Source organism: Aulonocara stuartgranti, assembly GCF_965226115.1.
Source record: "Aulonocara stuartgranti genome assembly, chromosome: 3".
Taxonomy (NCBI): domain Eukaryota; kingdom Metazoa; phylum Chordata; class Actinopteri; order Cichliformes; family Cichlidae; genus Aulonocara; species Aulonocara stuartgranti.
In genome coordinates, this window is record NC_138941.1 from 57,157,907 (window position 1) to 57,176,800 (window position 18,894).

At 38.4% G+C, this 18,894-nt stretch overlaps 3 protein-coding genes across 6 annotated transcripts; 2 read left to right on the forward strand and 1 right to left on the reverse strand.

The window, feature by feature from the left end:
• Window positions 1-817: 817 nt before the first annotated feature.
• LOC309701852 (uncharacterized protein) lies at window positions 818-4,174 on the forward strand. 3 transcript variants are annotated; one of them, XM_082526154.1, is made up of 10 exons: window positions 818-915; window positions 1,714-1,739; window positions 2,049-2,134; window positions 2,283-2,315; window positions 2,412-2,501; window positions 2,913-2,984; window positions 3,093-3,181; window positions 3,294-3,396; window positions 3,648-3,750; window positions 3,830-4,174. In XM_082526154.1, exons 2-10 carry the CDS (start codon window positions 1,733-1,735, stop codon window positions 3,910-3,912), a joined length of 666 nt encoding a protein of 221 aa, XP_082382280.1. In that variant the 5' UTR covers window positions 818-915; window positions 1,714-1,732; the 3' UTR covers window positions 3,913-4,174. The 3 variants fall into 3 exon arrangements, with proteins under 3 accessions (XP_082382280.1, XP_082382279.1, XP_082382281.1); XM_082526153.1 differs by having other exon boundaries at window positions 2,913-3,181; XM_082526155.1 differs by having other exon boundaries at window positions 2,913-3,181; window positions 3,648-3,715; window positions 3,830-3,900.
• Window positions 3,990-5,457, forward strand: LOC309701847 (uncharacterized protein). Its single transcript, XM_082526143.1, has 4 exons — window positions 3,990-4,064; window positions 4,286-4,758; window positions 4,958-5,151; window positions 5,260-5,457. Exons 1-4 carry the CDS (start codon window positions 4,019-4,021, stop codon window positions 5,402-5,404), a joined length of 858 nt encoding a protein of 285 aa, XP_082382269.1. The 5' UTR covers window positions 3,990-4,018; the 3' UTR covers window positions 5,405-5,457.
• Window positions 5,458-6,502: 1,045 nt separating this feature from the next.
• LOC309701820 (uncharacterized protein) lies at window positions 6,503-18,179 on the reverse strand. 2 transcript variants are annotated; one of them, XM_082526089.1, is made up of 5 exons: window positions 10,102-10,358; window positions 9,737-9,833; window positions 9,253-9,363; window positions 8,638-8,804; window positions 6,503-8,304 (listed from the first exon to the last, which is right to left on the reverse strand). In XM_082526089.1, exons 1-5 carry the CDS (start codon window positions 10,338-10,340, stop codon window positions 7,257-7,259), a joined length of 1,662 nt encoding a protein of 553 aa, XP_082382215.1. In that variant the 5' UTR covers window positions 10,341-10,358; the 3' UTR covers window positions 6,503-7,256. The 2 variants fall into 2 exon arrangements, with proteins under 2 accessions (XP_082382215.1, XP_082382216.1); XM_082526090.1 differs by lacking the exon at window positions 10,102-10,358 and adding an exon at window positions 17,993-18,179 and having other exon boundaries at window positions 6,516-8,304.
• Between the last annotated feature and the right edge of the window lie 715 nt (window positions 18,180-18,894).

Below are 18,894 nucleotides of genomic sequence, written 5' to 3' on the forward strand. Positions count from 1 at the left end.
AGAGGTAAATACATAACAGAAGCTAAAAAGGACTTGCTTGTCTCTAGATTAGTTAAAATAAATTGAAAATAAACTGATTTGAACACGTTTGATGCATTATACAAAAAAAGGTTCATGATATAGTTCACATGATCTAAGCAAGAGTGACTCGGAATCTCAAATGTTAAAGTACACTTACTGATTGTACTTTTACTACATGAGCTAATGTAGATGCTCTAAAAGCACGCTGGCTGAAAAAGAACCACACGTTTGGAGAAACTGTGCTGTAACTTCTCATACTGTGAAGTTTTCTGACAAAAGTGAATTGAAAACTTATGCTGTACAGTTTACTAAGGGGTCTTTTGCTGGGCCATGTGCAATTACACAAAAGAACAAGTTAAATTTCACCATAACACTGACTGGAGAAAAGCCAAATTGGGATTCTAATTGACATTACAACTGAAATCAGTGCTGTGATAGTTAGTTTAAGATCACAACCTGATTTAAAACACAGTCTAACATCAACATTCTTGCCCCTGAAAATAGGTCAGGATGGCCGAAAAATGTACTTTAAAAATTAGATTTTCTTTTTGTTTCATTGGAACAGTAAAGTACCATTACAAAGAAATGAGTACACCTTTGTAGATGGACGATCTGATTTCCTTGTGTCAGCATTGTTCCCACATCATCATAATTAATGTTGTTCCAGGTTCAACATTGCAAGTGACCAATCACCTTGATTGGTCACTTGCAATGTTGAACCTGGAACAACATTAATTATGACGTCATTCCTTTGCGACTTCGAAATACCCGCCTTCGATTATTTCGAAATACAAGTGAAGAAGCGAAAAACCGCTGCCTGTCCGCCGAATTTGAAGTCAATTCGCCTGTCCGCCGAATTTGAAGTCAATTTAGGATACTTTCCTTTAATAAACGGTAAGCATTATACATATGTTCCTCACTTGGCTTGCTGTTTGTTTGCTAGCGATAGGCTACTTGACGACAGCATTAGCTAACCAGTGTTCCCCAACTTTTTGGGTGTTTCGTGGCCCGGGGGTTGGGTCAGGCAAAATTGCAGTAGCTTCCCTGATCATTTTACAAACATAAGTGAAGAGAATCTGGACTAAAAGGCCTAGACTTATGGTTGTGTGCTGAATCTATGAATCAAACTATCACCTGGAAACATAATTAACTGGTCCATAGCTGTGAAACTGGACATGAGTTCTTGATTCTATGGAGATTAACAGTAATCCAGAAATTTACAAATTTGTCCTGGTACATCGCGTAAATGTTGTCCCAGGGACATCGCGTAAATGTTGTCCCTGGGACATTGTGTAAATGTTGTCCCTGGGACATCGTGTAGATGTTGTCCCTGGGACATCGTGTAAATGTTGTCCCTGGGACATCGTGTAATTGTTGTCCCTGGGACATCGTGTAGATGTTGTCCCTGGGACATCGTGTAAATGTTGTCCCTGGGACATCGCGTAAATGTTGTCCCTGGGATATCGCGTAGATGTTGTCCCTGGGACATCGTGTAGATGTTGTCCCTGGGACATCGTGTAGATGTTGTCCCTGGGACATCGTGTAAATGTTGTCCCTGGGACATCGTGTAGATGTTGTCCCTGGGACATCGTGTGATAGCTTGTAAATAATGGAATGAAAATTATTGATTGTTATTAACTTGTGAAAAAGAAGTGTAACAAATCCACATGTTATGTTCTTACACCCTTACAGAAACTGTGACTCCTTCACAATGTCAGGTAAATGTCAACTCATGTTGAATAATCAACCAATCAAGCCTTTTATTATCACATGCAATGTTACACGTACAACTGCAATGAAAATTTCACCCCCTTCTGACCATACATATATTGCTTAAACATCACATTGGGAAGACAGGTCGGAAACAGTTAGGAAGGTCAGAAAACAATTTAATTAATAGATGAAGGGAGAGGAGGAGAAAAAAGAACTACAACCAGACAAAGCTCCTAGAAGACTGAAATGGATGATGGTTGCAGCATGCAAAAAGAAAATGATATCTGTTGACTACAGCATATGCTTTCTCACAGATTACCTTGTGGGAGTAGCTGGACCAAACTCTATTGGTATTTCAAGTTTGAAATCCCTGTTTGACCAGACTAACATTTCAGATGAGGTACCTCTTGACATAAAAATCCTTTTATGTTGTCATAAAACTAATGTTAAATTCTGCTTTAAATACACTTTATTGTACAATTTACTTAATGAATCGTGTTCCTTAGTTCTGTTTTTATTTATATGTATTTATTTATTTGTTTTATAAGGTAATAGATGGCCTAATCTATTTGCAGTGTGAGGTATGTTGAAAAGCTTGTTTGATCATAATGACATAGCATGTTTACGTTTTTTGTAATGTATTTGAAAACATAGGTGTATTTATGTTATTTTTATAGAATTTCCCTCACATTTATCCAATACCAAGCCAAATCACTGGAAAAATTTTGGATGGGTCCACAAGAGCACAAAGTGCATACTTTTTGAAGGTATGACTTGGACTGTGGTAACTATGTTCTTATCACAAAGGGCTTATAAGTTGCCACTATAAACAAACAGCATTTTCCAAAATTGAAGCCTTGTCAGAAGAACCTGAAAAATACCTTTCTGAAACCTTTTCTGTGTAAAGACTTGTTCAAAAGCAATGCACACAGATTAAAACATTTCTGTCTTGGCCAACTGATAAAGAACACCAAAAATTGAGTGGTGCGTGTTGAGTCTGTGGTCTTGATTTGTTTTGTACACACTATAGAAATTAATTAATGTAAACCAAAAATGACACTTTTATTATTTTTGTGTATCTGCAGAATTAATTACAAGTCTCACCTGACAAGCTTTTGCAGTTTTGCAGTGTCATTCTTGACAGAAAAACATACTTGTCACATTATTTTTATTTCCAGAAAAACATCTTTCAGATGTATGAGAAATTGATTGGAGCCTGTCTGGAAAACGGCAGCCACTGGACCTTGTTTGTAAGTTGCACAGATTTTGCACTCTCTCTAGTGCATGATACTTTTCAGTGTCCCTCATTAGGAAAGCTCAAGGCCCAAGCCTACCATATCCATCTTTTTACAAAACAGTTTTGTGACATACCCAAGAGGACCATAGTCTATATGAATTCATTTGGCGAGTCGGAGGTCAGAAAAAGTGCGGTGTTGAAAAACTGGAGGTAATTAATTAACATATTTAACATAACATATTTAATTTAATTGAAATCATTACCGAACGTGGTTATTGATTTCTCTATATGCTTTTTATTTGTAATAACTGCGATCTCTCAGCTCATTTGCTTCAGCAAGAGGCTGCGCTGGAGAGTGGACCTTGTCACATGTGAGCCACCCACATCAACAGGATGGGAACTCATGTGGAGTGCATGTCATAATGGTACTGAAAACTATAGCTTTAACCTATATAAGTAATGTTTACATTTTTGCCTATTCAGTTTTTAAAGCCTTAGAGGCAGGATGGTAAAATCTCAATTTTTTTTGTAGATTGAACCATTTCAGCAGTAATGCTTTGCTTTGGTTGCTCTGTTTTTTTTTTTTTCTCGGGGGGGGGGGTTAAAAACAAACAAACATTTCTTTGTTAATCTAATTCTTTTTGTTCTTTTTTTTTTTTTCTTCGTCAATTATTAGTTTGCCCAATCTCTCATTGACGGTAAAACACAAGTGGAGGAGTACAACACTGAAATCACAAAGCTCAGGTCCCGACTTTGCCACTACTTATTTTCCTCAATAGGTAAAGATAAAATTAGCTGCCTTCTTTTTCTCTAACATTGGAAAATGTAACTTGTACTTAAACAAATTATATTTTGCAGATCGAACTAGGAAGTGCAGTCAGTGCTGGTGTGTGATTGCAGCCAAAGACCGGGTACACTATGACATGTCCTTAGCCATATAGATTGTTTATATAATGGACTTTGTTCATTTGTTTTTTGTTTGTTTATTTCTTCTTCTTTTTTTTTAATTCACCGGTGCAGTGCCAGAAATGTGGTGCATACAAGCACATGCGTTGTTCAAAGTCTGTTTGTGGCATCTGTATCTTCTGTGAGAGTAAGTCACAATATAACTAAACAATGTCCAAAAATGTTTAAAGTGAATTTTTTTTTCGTAATTTTGCCTTTGCACACCAGGACTGTGTAATTAAAGTGGACGTTTCAAGATCCAGTTTTTACACAAAACTATTTTAGACATAACTGTGTCGTATTGTGGGGATTTCTCTTCACAATTAAATTGATATAGTGCTGTTTATATCATTCTTCTTTATGTAACAGCACAGTGCAGCACAGCAGAGGGAAAGGAGTTGTGCAGCATAGTGGGTGGCTATACAGGAGGAGCAATAGAAGTAGCCAGTGAAGAATGTCATCAGGGAAAGCATCAGGCAGCGAATGACAAAGGAAAAGTTCCTAAGGGAGAGAACATCTGCAGCAAATCGACAAGTAACAGTGAGATAGGAAGACTGACAGTCAGAGATGAAGGTACACAGACTGAAGACAAAGAAAAAGAAACAGAAGTATACGGCACAAGTCTGAGTACAGATAATGCTGCTGCTGATGATGTTGACAGGATCGATGCAGATACAGAATTCCAAACTGATTCAGAAGGAACTAGTACAGTTTACAGAGTGCATGGTCGCTTATCTGTACCAAGCTCAAAAAAGAAAACCTACACAATAACAGAAGACGAGATCAAGCGCAGAATCAACGCAGAGAACATGTCAGTTCATGTTTTCAGAGGTTTGATTGGGGTAGGTATACATTTCGTGATTTTGATGTCACCTGAAATAAATCCGGGTTACTCGTATCAATGAAGTGACAATGTGGCTGGAAATTGTGCATTTGCTGCAACATATACACAATTACACCATGTAAACAAAAGCATTTAACTTTGTGCGCGTGTGTGTGTCTCTCTCTGCTCTTTTGGTGTTTGCACTTTTTCTTTTTTAGGGCCGTAAAGCCAAACTGCCCGCAATGATTCTTGACAGGCCTAAGAAGGCCAAAACTAAAGTAACAGTGTTTAGTGTTCTGAGTGAAGAGGAGGCTGGGGAGCTAGCCCTCGGGTTTGCCGGAAGATTGGTCTGCGATGTCACAACAGACATGGTCTGTAAAGGCATCGACCATTCAAGTGCTGATATGACAAAGTAAGTTAGTAAAACAATATGAAAGTTGTATCTTTTTTGGTATTATTTGTCATTTCCCCGTATTTGGGTTATTGGTGTAACATTGTTAATCTTACTTTCTAATAACAGACAGACTCTTCTCAAAATCCAACACAATCTTAAACATGAGCTGACTGATTCCTCAACCTTCAGTTTGCTGACACACACCTTTGGCCCCGCTGCACTGGATTCTGTCATTTCATTCCTGTGTGAAAAACTTGATCTTGTCTCTTAAATAATGAAACCTTTTGTGACTTTTGTTTGTTCTGTAAATCAGAATCTTGAAAATTGTTCATTGTTGTTCTAAGTTTGTGTTAATATTTGGCAAAAATGATTGGTTCCTAATCCAAACAGCATAATGACTGTTCTAGCACATATCTTAAAAATGCTACAAAGAAAGAAAATTATCACATATGTTTCAATATGAATATAATTGTGTCACACTCGGTTTGTAGTAGCTTTCCTGTTTTATTTTGAGTTTTGGTATGTTTACACTGTTATTTTTATTTCCCGTGTGTTCGTCTTCCCTTATTAGTTTTACTGTATTTAATTAGTCTGATTTAATAACTTATAATTATTTACTTTCCAGTGTTTATATATGCTCCTCGTTTGGATTATTGTTTGTTTGAGTTCTGCCTGTCTTTTCTATTAAAGATTTGGACTTTTGGACTATTAGTGGACCTCGTAGGTTTTTATTCTGTTCAATTGGTAATTGACTGGGTTTAATTTAGTGGCCTGGAAAACAGACCGGAGGGGTCTGGTCATTTTAACCCCCTAAGACCCGAAATCTTCCATGGCATGCATTTTTAATTTCTCTTTGATATTTGGGCCGATTGGAACCCGATGAATGTAAAAAGAAAGAATTACCAGGTTTTGTTTTTTTTTACCAAATTTTTGTTTCTGAGAAAAATGAGAGCCACATATGAGGACATTAATTTGAAATTTCGATAGAACAGTTGCAGTATAATGTCCTCATAACTGTATATCAGGCACTTGTTGATCAAGATTTAGTATTTTGGTCTAAATAACCCAAAATGTGATGTCCACATGTGTGGACGCCAGGCTGGAGTAAAGTGTTAGAGCTATTTATACCTATGTAAACTTTTATACACTGGTTTTTACCTGTCTTGTTTCAGAAAGGTTTAAAAGGGTAATGTCCACAGTTTATTTGTTTATTTATTTGTTTGAATTCAACATATTTTATTAAAGTAATTGAGCTTGAACACAGAAAAAACTGAATCAAATAATCATAAAATCAAATCACTTGCACTATACTAAAGTCTAATCTACTCTGAGCTAATGCCGGTTTCCAACACTAATGATCTGGTGAAGGAGAGAGATGAGGGTGTGCACGGCCACTGGTGCTCTTATCCCTGTTCTTTGTGATACAATCCAACAGGAAAGCAGTCAAACCCTTGGACATTAGCCAAGTTAACGTTCACAAATATATACACACAGAGGAACTCTGAGCCCCAATGTCAGCATTAGCACAAACATGCCACTTCATACCAAATCTCAGTGTGAGGTCAGGTGTTAGTCTCATTCCATTATTCTGGCTATATTTTCTTACTCATTACTATTAAACTTATACTTAAGACTAACTATTAACAAAATCACACCCCAATAACTCTGTTATTACACTTTGTATTTAATCATAAAAAGGCTGGATGTTGAAACCTTTTACTTCTATTTTGTATGAGCCAGGATTCTCAACAGCTGATACTCTATGTCCAAAAAGTGACAGGTATCGTTTTATGGAGCAAAAAACTTAAGAGCGCATATTTTATAAATAATACCAACAATTACAAATGCAGACCTTTAATAGTAATAAGTAATCCTTTATTTATAATGCATAGCAATATAAAAATAGTAACATATGAAAATATTACAATGGGCACAGATGAATTTGTATCAAAAACAGCAACCAAGCCAAAGTAATGAATAACACACATAAATAACAACTGCTTGAGAGACCAAACAATTTCTTTTCAACTGTTCCTTGGCAGAAAGTTAAGACAGCTATTCAGCTTTAGGTTTCAATAAACAGAAGTAATGGATGCAGTCCCTTTGAAATGTCACACAAAAGTCTACTTGTGCATATACTTAGCTTTAACTCTTCTCTTTTTTGTTTTGTATTCCAAAAGGTTTTCATTTTCTCCAGAGGATGTCTCTCTTTCAGTGGTTATCGACTGTTCACATTCATTTTCACAGACTGTTGGAATGTCGATGCTGGCCGAACGTTTCTTGCTAGAATACAATGGCCTAATTTTGCGTGCATTATCTGTCGTCTTTATTTCGTACTGGCATATACTTTTGCCTACTTGTTTTGTTTTTAAGACATTTGTATGCAGTTCATCTATCATTGGAGTAATACCCTCTGGAATGAATGCCCACTGTTTAACTGTGTCTAAAACAGCATTTAGTTTTCCAACTGCATCTTCTGTGCATTTTTTGTCTGTGCTTTCAACTACAGGAGTGTCATTCAAAGTTGATAGAGGACTTTTCAGAGAGTTTTTCTTTTTTTTAAAATGGCTACAAGCCACCTTCAGGCAAGCACATGTGTTATAGTGAGAGAACGTACAACAAGTGCACTGAAGTGTTTCAGCCGATGCAAAAAAACACAGATTTCCAAACAAACTTGGCATTTTTATCACTTTCAAGTCCTCACAGTGTACAAAGTAATGCCTTTCTTTCACTGCAATTCTTGCCAAGGTAGAAATGTCTGTTTCCATGTTTGGATAGATGTCATTGTCAGCCTCTGCTAATTTTGCAAGTAACACTAGATGCTTGCAAAGAAGTCCTCGTAAGCCATATGTACAGTTGCAGTAGGACTCAACAGGGCAGACGTCATACACCATGTCTTCTCTTGACTCAGATGGGACTTGATATGCATTAACTCCATGGCTGTTCTTGACTGTAATTTTAAGAGCCCAACCACTTTCCATCAGTCTTGAAACAGAGTCTGAAACTTGAGACAAGGTGTCAGCAAACCTGTTTTTCATGCGGCCCACATCTTGCAGGGTTTTTATGACTGAGAAGTAGTCGTCGGCCTTCCCTAGGAGCACTTCAATCAGATCATCCAGACGCCTATTCTTGTAGCCAGATAAAAACTGGTATTTCAGGCGGTGGAAAAATCTGAAAAACAGTTATTTGAAATGATTAGTAACTGTAATTGAAGGAATTTAAAGTTTTAATCAAGACTGAAATTATTTTTTTAAAAATTGGAATACCTATTGCACACGTCTTTTATAAAGGAATGCTCTGTGCCGGTTTAGCTGATTTAGGCAAATCCACCTACTCTGTTTTTTGTTGTGATAACATAAAAAACGCTGCTAGAATTTAAAGGATTTGCCTAAAACCTGTTCTGGCAATGACATGACGAACCTACTCAGTTTAGCCTCTTGGATTAAAGCATAATATCTTTTTTTCAGCAATACAATTGAATGAGGTCAAAATAATAAATCATACCTTTCAATCACATTGTTTGTTTCAGAACGAGCGTGACTGAAGCGACGGCCGTAGTCACACCACATGTGGCCAATGCCTTCCCAGTGCTTCTGAAAATACTGGCACACCAAAGGGTATTGCTTAAATGTCTGGCAGAACTCTGCTGATGTGGCTTTAAAGTCGTCCTCCTAAGAGAATTGGATGCAACAGAATATATTTCAATCCATTTAACAGACCTATTGAAATCTTTAATATTATGTATTGAAGCCCTTTTCCTTTTATTGAATAACATTAAGAATTTTAAGTTATTAATAATATGTCGTGTTTTTGTATTAAGAAGCAATTATTTCTTCCCTTACAATGGCTAAGAAGGAACACTAAACCTATAAGCATATTTGGTTTCAGCATCTGTCTGTGAAAGAATCCCACTCACAAGTTCTACTGCACAGTGGGTGACACAATGATGGTCTGCACAGCTTAAGTACTTGTTTTGATAAGCAAGATAAGAAGCCAGTTTTAGAAATTGTTTCAAAAATCTATTTTGTATCTCTCTGTAACTTTTTTTAGCAACTGAAAGTTATTATGCTCATAGTGTAATCAAGAAATCAAAATGTGAAATAGACAAATTACACTTACAGATGTGCAAGCTTTCAGCTTACAAAAGAAAGAAATGATTTCATTTCTCTTTTGGGTGTTAGAAAGCCCATGGACCCCGGACTCTGATTTTGAAAGCCATCGATTAACAGCCTGTGAATGTAAGAGAAAAAAAGTTAATCTGGAGAGAGAGACAGAGGAGCAGCTGTACAAAAAGCATAAAAGAAAGCTGACGTCCAAAAATAACTTTGTCACTCACTGGACAAGAGGACCTGTGCATTACAGAAATCAACCAGGCAAACATATTTTTAAATGTCAAAAAGAGCTTTGGGAAGCAGCCACCAGAAGATGAGTGCACTGTGGTCTTAAATGGATGGACATAGTCACTCAACATTTTATCCCTTTATATTCATTAACCTGAGTAGGTGAATATCACAATGAGGCAAATCATAACAACAGGACCCTGTTGTAAAAATGTGTTTCAGGTGCATCTTAGACAACGTGAAAAGAAAACAATGTGGTTTACCTGCAAGACATGGTACCAGCATAGAAGGATAGCTGACTCTGGAAAAACCTTCTGCAAAGCATTTATTTCCGCAAAGTCTTTGTCAACCATAAATGCTCTACAGAAAAAAAGAAAACACTAAATGAGATTAAACAGTATGAAAATGTTTTTGCTATCTCAAAGCACCACTTCAATGCCAAATTAAACATTTCAACTCACAAGTAGATATATAAAATACTGCATACAGCCTATAGGAATAACTTTAACAACTGGAAAGGAAAGTTTTTTGCAGCCCATGCTGCAGCTATAGCATTAGATTCTGGCATGTTATAACTTTTTTGAAAAGGAATTATTTCAAAATCAATAGCTGTCAATGTATTATTTACCTCGGGGAAGTTGGGAAATGCTCACAAACTATTCCAAGAACAGTTTCCAGGGTTTTCTGACTTTCGTTGCTGACAATAGCATAGGCCACAGGGACTCCATGCCCATGATCATCTCTTACAACAAGTGTGAATAAGGGAAATGAATACTGGTTAACGCAGTGCGTGGTGTCAACAAATACTAACTGTTTTGCATAGTTCTCCATGTTTGATTTCATTACAGGTGTCTGCAAAACAATCATTAGTTCTTGGTCAGATGTGTATGGTTAATAGAAGAGAACATGTTCTTGATGTTTTCCATTAAGTAAGGTATGTACACTTTGACTGTCTCCACAGTTAAAGTGCTTCTTCCTCATCATGCAGGTTCTAACACTGTCAATGTCACGTGGTGTGACAAAATGCTCTCTGTTGTGAAGATCTCTGTGTCCATGTTCTTTGGCCCATTTATGACATTCGGTTAGTATGATGGCTGGCTTAGTTCCAAGGGAAAGCAGTTCCTCAATCTTCCTCCTCAAATCACTGGAAATATTGTTGAAATGTGCGTCTTTTGGGTCCGAAGGATCATGCCCATCATGCTTATCATATGTACGCTGCACGATGACTGTGTGGTCTTTCCAACATTTGAGTACTTTAAATGAAACATAGGCCTTACAGCCCACTGCTCTGTAGCTGTTTCGACTTTTTTTCCCAGCTCTGATGCAGTTGAATTTGTAATAGTCTCTTTTCCTGTCTTTACCTGAGGCAACATTTAAACATTTATAATGTCCATGAAGGGTTAATGAGTTCAATTTTTCTAACACAACACTGAATGGGTCCTCCTGGCATTGTGACACATGCACACAAAGTTGTGTGTCTTTTCCAGTTCTTTTTTTTTCGTCATTCAGAACACTTCTTCTAATTATGTCGTCCATTTCTGGTGGAAAAATAACGAAGGTTTAATTAGTCAATATTCATTAATTCATTTTAACTTGTTGTGGGGTTTTTTGCAATACAATGTAAATATTAAATATAATATTAAAAAAATATATATATAAAATAATATAAAACAAACAGGGGCTAAAAGAAGCTAAACTTTCATATGGTATGTCTCTGGCAACTTTAACATGATGTCCCAGGGACAACATCTACACGATGTCCCAGGGACAACATCTACGCGATGTCCCTGGGACAACATCTACGCGATGTCCCTGGGACAAATTTGTAAATTTCTGGATTACTGTTAATCTCCATAGAATCAAGAACTCATGTCCAGTTTCACAGCTATGGACCAGTTAATTATGTTTCCAGGTGATAGTTTGATTCATAGATTCAGCACACAACCATAAGTCTAGGCCTTTTAGTCCAGATTCTCTTCACTTATGTTTGTAAAATGATCAGGGAAGCTACTGCAATTTTGCCTGACCCAACCCCCGGGCCACGAAACACCCAAAAAGTTACTGCGGTCAAGTGAGCCCTCACTTACGAAGTCGCAGTCAAGCTAGCCGCCCCGCCAGCCGCACCGAAAATGTGGTTGCACTACTCTTACGTATATTACGGTATGGGTGAAAACCGGCTTAGAAACGCAGTGTTTTGTGTCCTGACACTATTTTACTTCACAATCCACTCCCATTTTTAGTGTATCTCCACTTTCCCCCCTGTGATCCACAGCCCAAATTACTGTATGATTCAGAGAAAATTAACAATAAAATTTACCCAATTTACTCAACTATACTTTTAATGTCCTCATCTTTGACCTCAGATTACAGGAAAACTGTAAGAGGTGACGCAGATATCTCACTGGATTATGACTCTGGGTGACCCCCACTCTGCACCCTGTGATCCACAGCCAAAATTACTGTACGGATTTTGAGAAAATTGATAGTAAACTTTGCACAATTTACTCTACTGTACTCTATATATTCTCATTTTTGAGCTTAGATTAAAGGAAAACTGTAAGAGGTGACGCAGATATCTCACTGGATTATGACTCTGGGTGACCCCCACTCTGCACCCTGTGATCCACAGCAAAAATTACTGTATGGATTTTGAGAAAATTCATAGCAAAATCTTCCCATTTTGCTTTACTGTACTTTATACATTGACATCTTTGAGCTCCGATTACAGGAAAACTGTAAGAGGTGACGCAGATATTTCACTGGATTATGAATCTAGGCTGTCGCCACTCTGCACCCTGTCATCCACAGCCAAAATTACTGTACAGTTTTTGAGAAAATTGATAGTAAACTTTGCACAATTTACTGTACTATACTCTATATATTCTCATCTTTGAGCTCAGATTACAGGAAAACTGTAAGAGGTGACGCAGATATCTCACTGGATTCTGACTCTAGGCTGTCGCCACTCTTCACCCTGTGATCCACAGCCAAAATTACTGTACGGTTTTTGAGAAAATTGATAGTAAACTTTGCACAATTTACTGTACTGTACTTTTAATATCCTCGTCTTTAACCTCAGATTACAGGAAAACTGTAAGAGGTGACGCAGATATTTCACTGGATTATGACTCTGGGTGACCCCCACTCTGCACCCTGTGATCCACAGCAAAAATTACTGTACGGATTTTGAGAAAATTGATAGTAAACTTTGCACAATTTACTGTACTATACTCTATATATTCTCATTTTTGAGCTCAGATTACAGGAAAACCATAAGAGGTGACGCAGATATTTCACTGGATTATGAATCTAGGCTGTCGCCACTCTTCACCCTGTGATCCACAGCCAAAATTACTGTACAGTTTTTGAGAAAATTCATGGTAAAATCTTCCCATTTTGCTTTACTGTACTCTACATATTGACATCTTTGAGCTCCGATTACAGGAAAACTATAAGAGGTGACGCAGATATTTCACTGGATTCTGAATCTAGGCCATCTCCACTCTTCACCCTGTGATCCACAGCCAAAATTACTGTACGGATTTTGAGAAAATTGATAGTAAACTTTGCACAATTTACTCTACTGTACTCTATATATTCTCATCTTTGAGCTTAGATTACAGGAAAACTGTAAGAGGTGACGCAGATATCTCACTGGATTATGACTCTGGGTGACCCCCACTCTGCACCCTGTGATCCACAGCAAAAATTACTGTATGGATTTTGAGAAAATTCATAGCAAAATCTTCCCATTTTGCTTTACTGTACTCTACATATTGACATCTTTGGCCTCAGATTACAGGAAAACTATAAGAGGTGACACAGATATTTCACTGTATTCTGACTCTAGGCTGTCGCCACAGATGCCACAAGCAATGAGGGAGCGTGCAATTGGCATGCTGACAGCAGGAATGTCAACCAGATCTGTCGCCCGTGCATTGAATGTTCATTTCTCAACCATAAGCCGTCTCCACAGGCGTTTCAGAGAATATGGCAGCACATCCAACCGGCCTCACAACCGCAGACCTCGTGTAACCACACCAGCCCAGGACCTCCACATCCAGCAGGTTCACCTCCAAGATCGTCTGAGACCAGCCACCCAGACAGCTGCTGGAACAATTGGTTTGCACAACCAAACAATTTCTGCACAAACTGTCAGAAACCGTCTCAGGGAAGCTCAACTGCATGCCCGTCGTCCTCATCGGGGTCTTGACCTGACTCCAGCTCTTCGCCGTAACAGACTTGTGTGGGCAAATGCTCACATTCGATGGCGTCTGGCACGTTGGAGAGGTGTGCGCTTCACGGATGAATCATGGTTCACATTGTTCAGGGCAGATGGCAGCTGAGAATGTCCCAGTTCTTGCATGGCCAGCATACTCACCGGACATGTCACCCATTGAGCATGTTCGGGATGTGCTTGACCGGCGTATACGACAGCGTGTACCAGTTCCCACGAATATCCAACAACCTCGCACAGCCATTGAAGTGGAGTGGACCAACATTCCAAAGGCCACAATTGACAATCTGATAGACTCCATGCGACGATGTGTTGCACTGCATGAGGCAAATGGTGGTCACACCAGATACTGACCAGTTCTGGGTCCCCAGACCCCCAATAGCGCAAAAAACTGCACATTCCAGGGTGGCCTTTTGTTGTGGGCAGTCTGAGGTACACCTGTGCACTACTCATGATGTCAGATCAGCATCCTGATGTGGCACACCTGTGAGGTGGGATGGATTATCTCAATATGGCAGATGTGCCCACTACCACACATTTGGACTGATTTGTGACCACTGTTTGGGAGGGATGGTTATATTGTGTATCTGGAATGAATTTTCGGTCTCTACGTCCATCCCATGGGGAATGGGAGCAGTAACAAAGGTGTTGCGTTTATATTTTTGTTGAGTGTATCTAAACTGTGTAGTAGTAATCTGAGAAATGTAATTTCTCACCCTGACCGGTTGAGGCAGATGGCCGCCCCTCCCTGAGCCTGGTTCTGCCGGAGGTTTCTTCCTGTTAAAAGGGAGTTTTTCCTTCCCACTGTTGCTCATAGGGGGTCATATGATTGTTGGGTTTTTCTCTGTATGTATTATTGTAAGGTTTAACTTATTATGTAAGTGCCTTAAGTTGACTATTGTTGTGATTAAGCACTGAATAAATAATGTCTAAAACTGAAGTTGATACTTGAGGTGGTGTGTGAATGACATTTTGAAAAATTTAAATTGTGTGTGGAAAGACATTTCTTGTAGTTAAGCAAATACTTCAATGAACTCATTTTGTTTGGTAATGGAATAGGATTTAATTTTATCAGAAATCCGTACAGTAATTTTGGCTGTGGATCACAGGGTGAAGAGTGGGGGTCACCCAGAGTCATAATCCAGTGAGATATCTGCGTCAACTCTTATAGTTTTCCTGTAATCTGAGGCCAAAGATGTCAATATGTAGAGTACAGTAAAGCAAAATGGGAAGATTTTGCTATGAATTTTCTCAAAATCCATACAGTAATTTTTGCTGTGGATCACAGGGTGCAGAGTGGGGGTCACCCAGAGTCATAATCCAGTGAGATATCTGCGTCACCTCTTACAGTTTTCCTGTAATCTAAGCTCAAAGATGAGAATATATAGAGTACAGTAGAGTAAATTGTGCAAAGTTTACTATCAATTTTCTCAAAATCCGTACAGTAATTTTGGCTGTGGATCACAGGGTGCAGAGTGGGGGTCACCCAGAGTCATAATCCAGTGAAATATCTGCGTTACCTCTTATAGTTTTCCTGTAATCTGAGCTCAAAGATGTCAATATGTAGAGTACAGTAAAGCAAAATGGGAAGATTTTGCTATGAATTTTCTCAAAATCCATACAGTAATTTTTGCTGTGGATCACAGGGTGCAGAGTGGAGATGGCCTAGATTCAGAATCCAGTGAAATATCTGCGTCACCTCTTACAGTTTTCCTGTAATCGGAACTCAAAGATGTCAATATGTAGAGTACAGTGAAGCAAAATGGGAAGATTTTACTATCAATTTTCTCAAAATCCATACAGTAATTTTTGCTGTGGATCACAGGGTGCAGAGTGGAGATGGCCTAGATTCATAATCCAGTGAAATATCTGCATCACCTCTTATGGTTTTCCTGTAATCTGAGCTCAAAGATGAGAATATATAGAGTATAGTACAGTAAATTGTGCAAAGTTTACTATCAATTTTCTCAAAATCCGTACAGTAATTTTTGCTGTGGATCACAGGGTGCAGAGTGGGGGTCACCCAGAGTCATAATCCAGTGAAATATCTGCGTCACCTCTTACAGTTTTCCTGTAATCTGAGGTTAAAGACGAGGATATTAAAAGTACAGTAGAGTAAATTGTGCAAAGTTTACTATCAATTTTCTCAAAATCCGTACAGTAATTTTTGCTGTGGATCACAGGGTGAAGAGTGGCGACAGCCTAGAGTCAGAATCCAGTGAGATATCTGCGTCACCTCTTATAGTTTTCCTGTAATCTGAGGCCAAAGATGTCAATATGTAGAGTACAGTAAAGCAAAATGGGAAGATTTTGCTATGAATTTTCTCAAAATCCATACAGTAATTTTTGCTGTGGATCACAGGGTGCAGAGTGAGGGTCACCCAGAGTCATAATCCAGTGAGATATCTGCGTCACCTCTTACAGTTTTCCTGTAATCTAAGCTCAAAGATGAGAATATATAGAGTACAGTAGAGTAAATTGTGCAAAGTTTACTATCAATTTTCTCAAAATCCGTACAGTAATTTTGGCTGTGGATCACAGGGTGAAGAGTGGAGATGGCCTAGATTCATAATCCAGTGAAATATCTGCGTCACCTCTTACAGTTTTCCTGTAATCGGAGATCAAAGATGTCAATATGTAGAGTACAGTAAAGCAAAATGGGAAGATTTTACTATCAATTTTCTCAAAAACTGTACAGTAATTTTGGCTGTGGATCACAGGGTGCAGAGTGGAGATGGCCTAGATTCATAATCCAGTGAAATATCTGCGTCACCTCTTATGGTTTTCCTGTAATCTGAGCTCAAAGATGAGAATATATAGAGTATAGTACAGTAAATTGTGCAAAGTTTACTATCAATTTTCTCAAAATCCGTACAGTAATTTTTGCTGTGGATCACAGGGTGCAGAGTGGGGGTCACCCAGAGTCATAATCCAGTGAAATATCTGCGTCACCTCTTACAGTTTTCCTGTAATCTGAGGTTAAAGACGAGGATATTAAAAGTACAGTAGAGTAAATTGTGCAAAGTTTACTATCAATTTTCTCAAAATCCGTACAGTAATTTTTGCTGTGGATCACAGGGTGAAGAGTGGCGACAGCCTAGAGTCATAATCCAGTGAAATATCTGCGTCACCTCTTATAGTTTTCCTGTAATCTGAGCTCAAAGATGAGAATATATAGAGTACAGTAGAGTAAATTGTGCAAAGTTTACTATCAATTTTCTCAAAAACCCGTACAGTAATTTTTGCTGTGGATCACAGGGTGAAGAGTGGCGACAGCCTAGAGTCAGAATCCAGTGAAATATCTGCGTCACCTCTTATAGTTTTCCTGTAATCTGAGGCCAAAGATGTCAATATGTAGAGTACAGTAAAGCAAAATGGGAAGATTTTGCTATGAATTTTCTCAAAATCCATACAGTAATTTTTGCTGTGGATCACAGGGTGCAGAGTGAGGGTCACCCAGAGTCATAATCCAGTGAAATATCTGCGTCACCTCTTACAGTTTTCCTGTAATCTGAGGTTAAAGACGAGGATATTAAAAGTACAGTAGAGTAAATTGTGCAAAGTTTACTATCAATTTTCTCAAAATCCGTACAGTAATTTTGGCTGTGGATCACAGGGTGAAGAGTGGAGATGGCCTAGATTCATAATCCAGTGAAATATCTGCGTCACCTCTTACAGTTTTCCTGTAATCGGAGATCAAAGATGTCAATATGTAGAGTACAGTAAAGCAAAATGGGAAGATTTTACTATCAATTTTCTCAAAAACTGTACAGTAATTTTGGCTGTGGATCACAGGGTGCAGAGTGGGGGTCACCCAGAGTCAGAATCCAGTGAGATATCTGCGTCACCTCTTTCAGTTTTCCTGTAATCTGAGCTCAAAGATGAGGACATTAAAAGTATAGTTGAGTAAATTGGGTAAATTTTATTGTTAATTTTCTCTGAATCATACAGTAATTTGGGCTGTGGATCACAGGGGTGAAAGTGGAGATTAACCAAAACTGGGAGTGGATTGTGAAGTAAAATAGTGTCAGGACAGAACACGTTTCTAAGCCAGTCGGCACCTATACCGTAATATGCGTAAGAGTAGTGCAACAACATTTTAGGTGCGGCTGGCGGGGCGGCTAGCTTGACTGCGACTTCGTAAGTGAGGGCTCACTTGACCGCAGTAAAAAGTTGGGGAACGCTGGTCTAGAGAACACTGGTTAGCTAATGCTGTCGTCAAGTAGCCTATCGCTAGCAAACAAACAGCAAGCCAAGTGAGGAACATATGTATAATGCTTACCGTTTATTAAAGGAAAGTATCCTAAATTGACTTCAAATTCGGCGGACAGGCGGCGGTTTTTCGCTTCTTCACTTGTATTTCGAAATACTCGAAGGCGGGTATTTCGAAGTCGCAAAGGAATGACGTCACAAGAAGGTGATTGGTCACTTGCAATGTTGAACCTGGAACAACATTAATTATGATGATGTGGGAACAATGCTGACACGAAGAAATCAGATCGTCCTTTGTAGATATCACTGATATGGAGTTTTTCATGTTTTACATACAGACTTTCTCATTTAAACCATGGTGACTTAAAAGTTTAGCAGCAAGACACTTGTTTCCTTTGTTCCATCAAACATTTCTTTCAGAGTATGAGTTTTATTCTAAATCTACAAATGCATATAAATCGAAATAAAGTTTTCCCCCAAGGCATGCAGCATGTGTTTGTGGCCATACTGAACGTTACAAAAGCACAAGTTTAACTAAACAATTTTAATATGGTTTAATACATTTTTAAACACATGAGCACGGAGCCCGAGAGAGCACGGTCCGGAGACACGGGCGCGCCCCCGCGCGCCCAGACACACAGCCTCGGGCGCGCGCGGGCGCGCGCGCACACACACACACACACTGACCCGCCACCAGATGGCGTTTTTTGAGCATAAAAAAAAAAAAAAAAAATTTAATTGCTTAAAGAAATAAAAGAATGCTATTTTGATATATAAGAAACTTTCTAAATAATCAATTATATTTTTATGAATATCATATTTTTATGAATATCATATTTTTATGAATATCATAATTTTATGAATATCATATTTTTATTACTTAATTACTTCCTACTTCCGGAGCTCATGAATAATTTATTAGGGGTCATAAATCAATTAGGGGGGCCATAAATCACTCAGTTTGACATAAGG

Bases quoted from the DNA above. Each gene is read 5' to 3' on its own strand.
- LOC309701852 (XM_082526153.1), top strand. The intron at 2,135-2,282 runs GTACCTCTTGAC...TTGTTTTATAAG, and splicing joins AGACTAACATTTCAGATGAG to GTAATAGATGGCCTAATCTA. The intron at 3,751-3,829 runs GTAAAGATAAAA...TATATTTTGCAG, and splicing joins CTACTTATTTTCCTCAATAG to ATCGAACTAGGAAGTGCAGT.
- LOC309701847 (XM_082526143.1), top strand. From the start codon at position 4,019: ATGCGTTGTTCAAAGTCTGTTTGTGGCATCTGTATCTTCTGTGAGA. The intron at 4,065-4,285 runs GTAAGTCACAAT...TTTATGTAACAG, and splicing joins CATCTGTATCTTCTGTGAGA to CACAGTGCAGCACAGCAGAG. The intron at 4,759-4,957 runs GTAGGTATACAT...TTTCTTTTTTAG, and splicing joins TTTTCAGAGGTTTGATTGGG to GGCCGTAAAGCCAAACTGCC.
- LOC309701820 (XM_082526089.1), bottom strand. From the start codon at position 10,340: ATGATTGTTTTGCAGACACCTGTAATGAAATCAAACATGGAGAACTAT. The intron at 9,834-10,101 runs GTAAATAATACA...TTTTTTCTGTAG, and splicing joins CATTTCCCAACTTCCCCGAG to AGCATTTATGGTTGACAAAG. The intron at 9,364-9,736 runs GTAAACCACATT...TTACATTCACAG, and splicing joins GCTGGTACCATGTCTTGCAG to GCTGTTAATCGATGGCTTTC.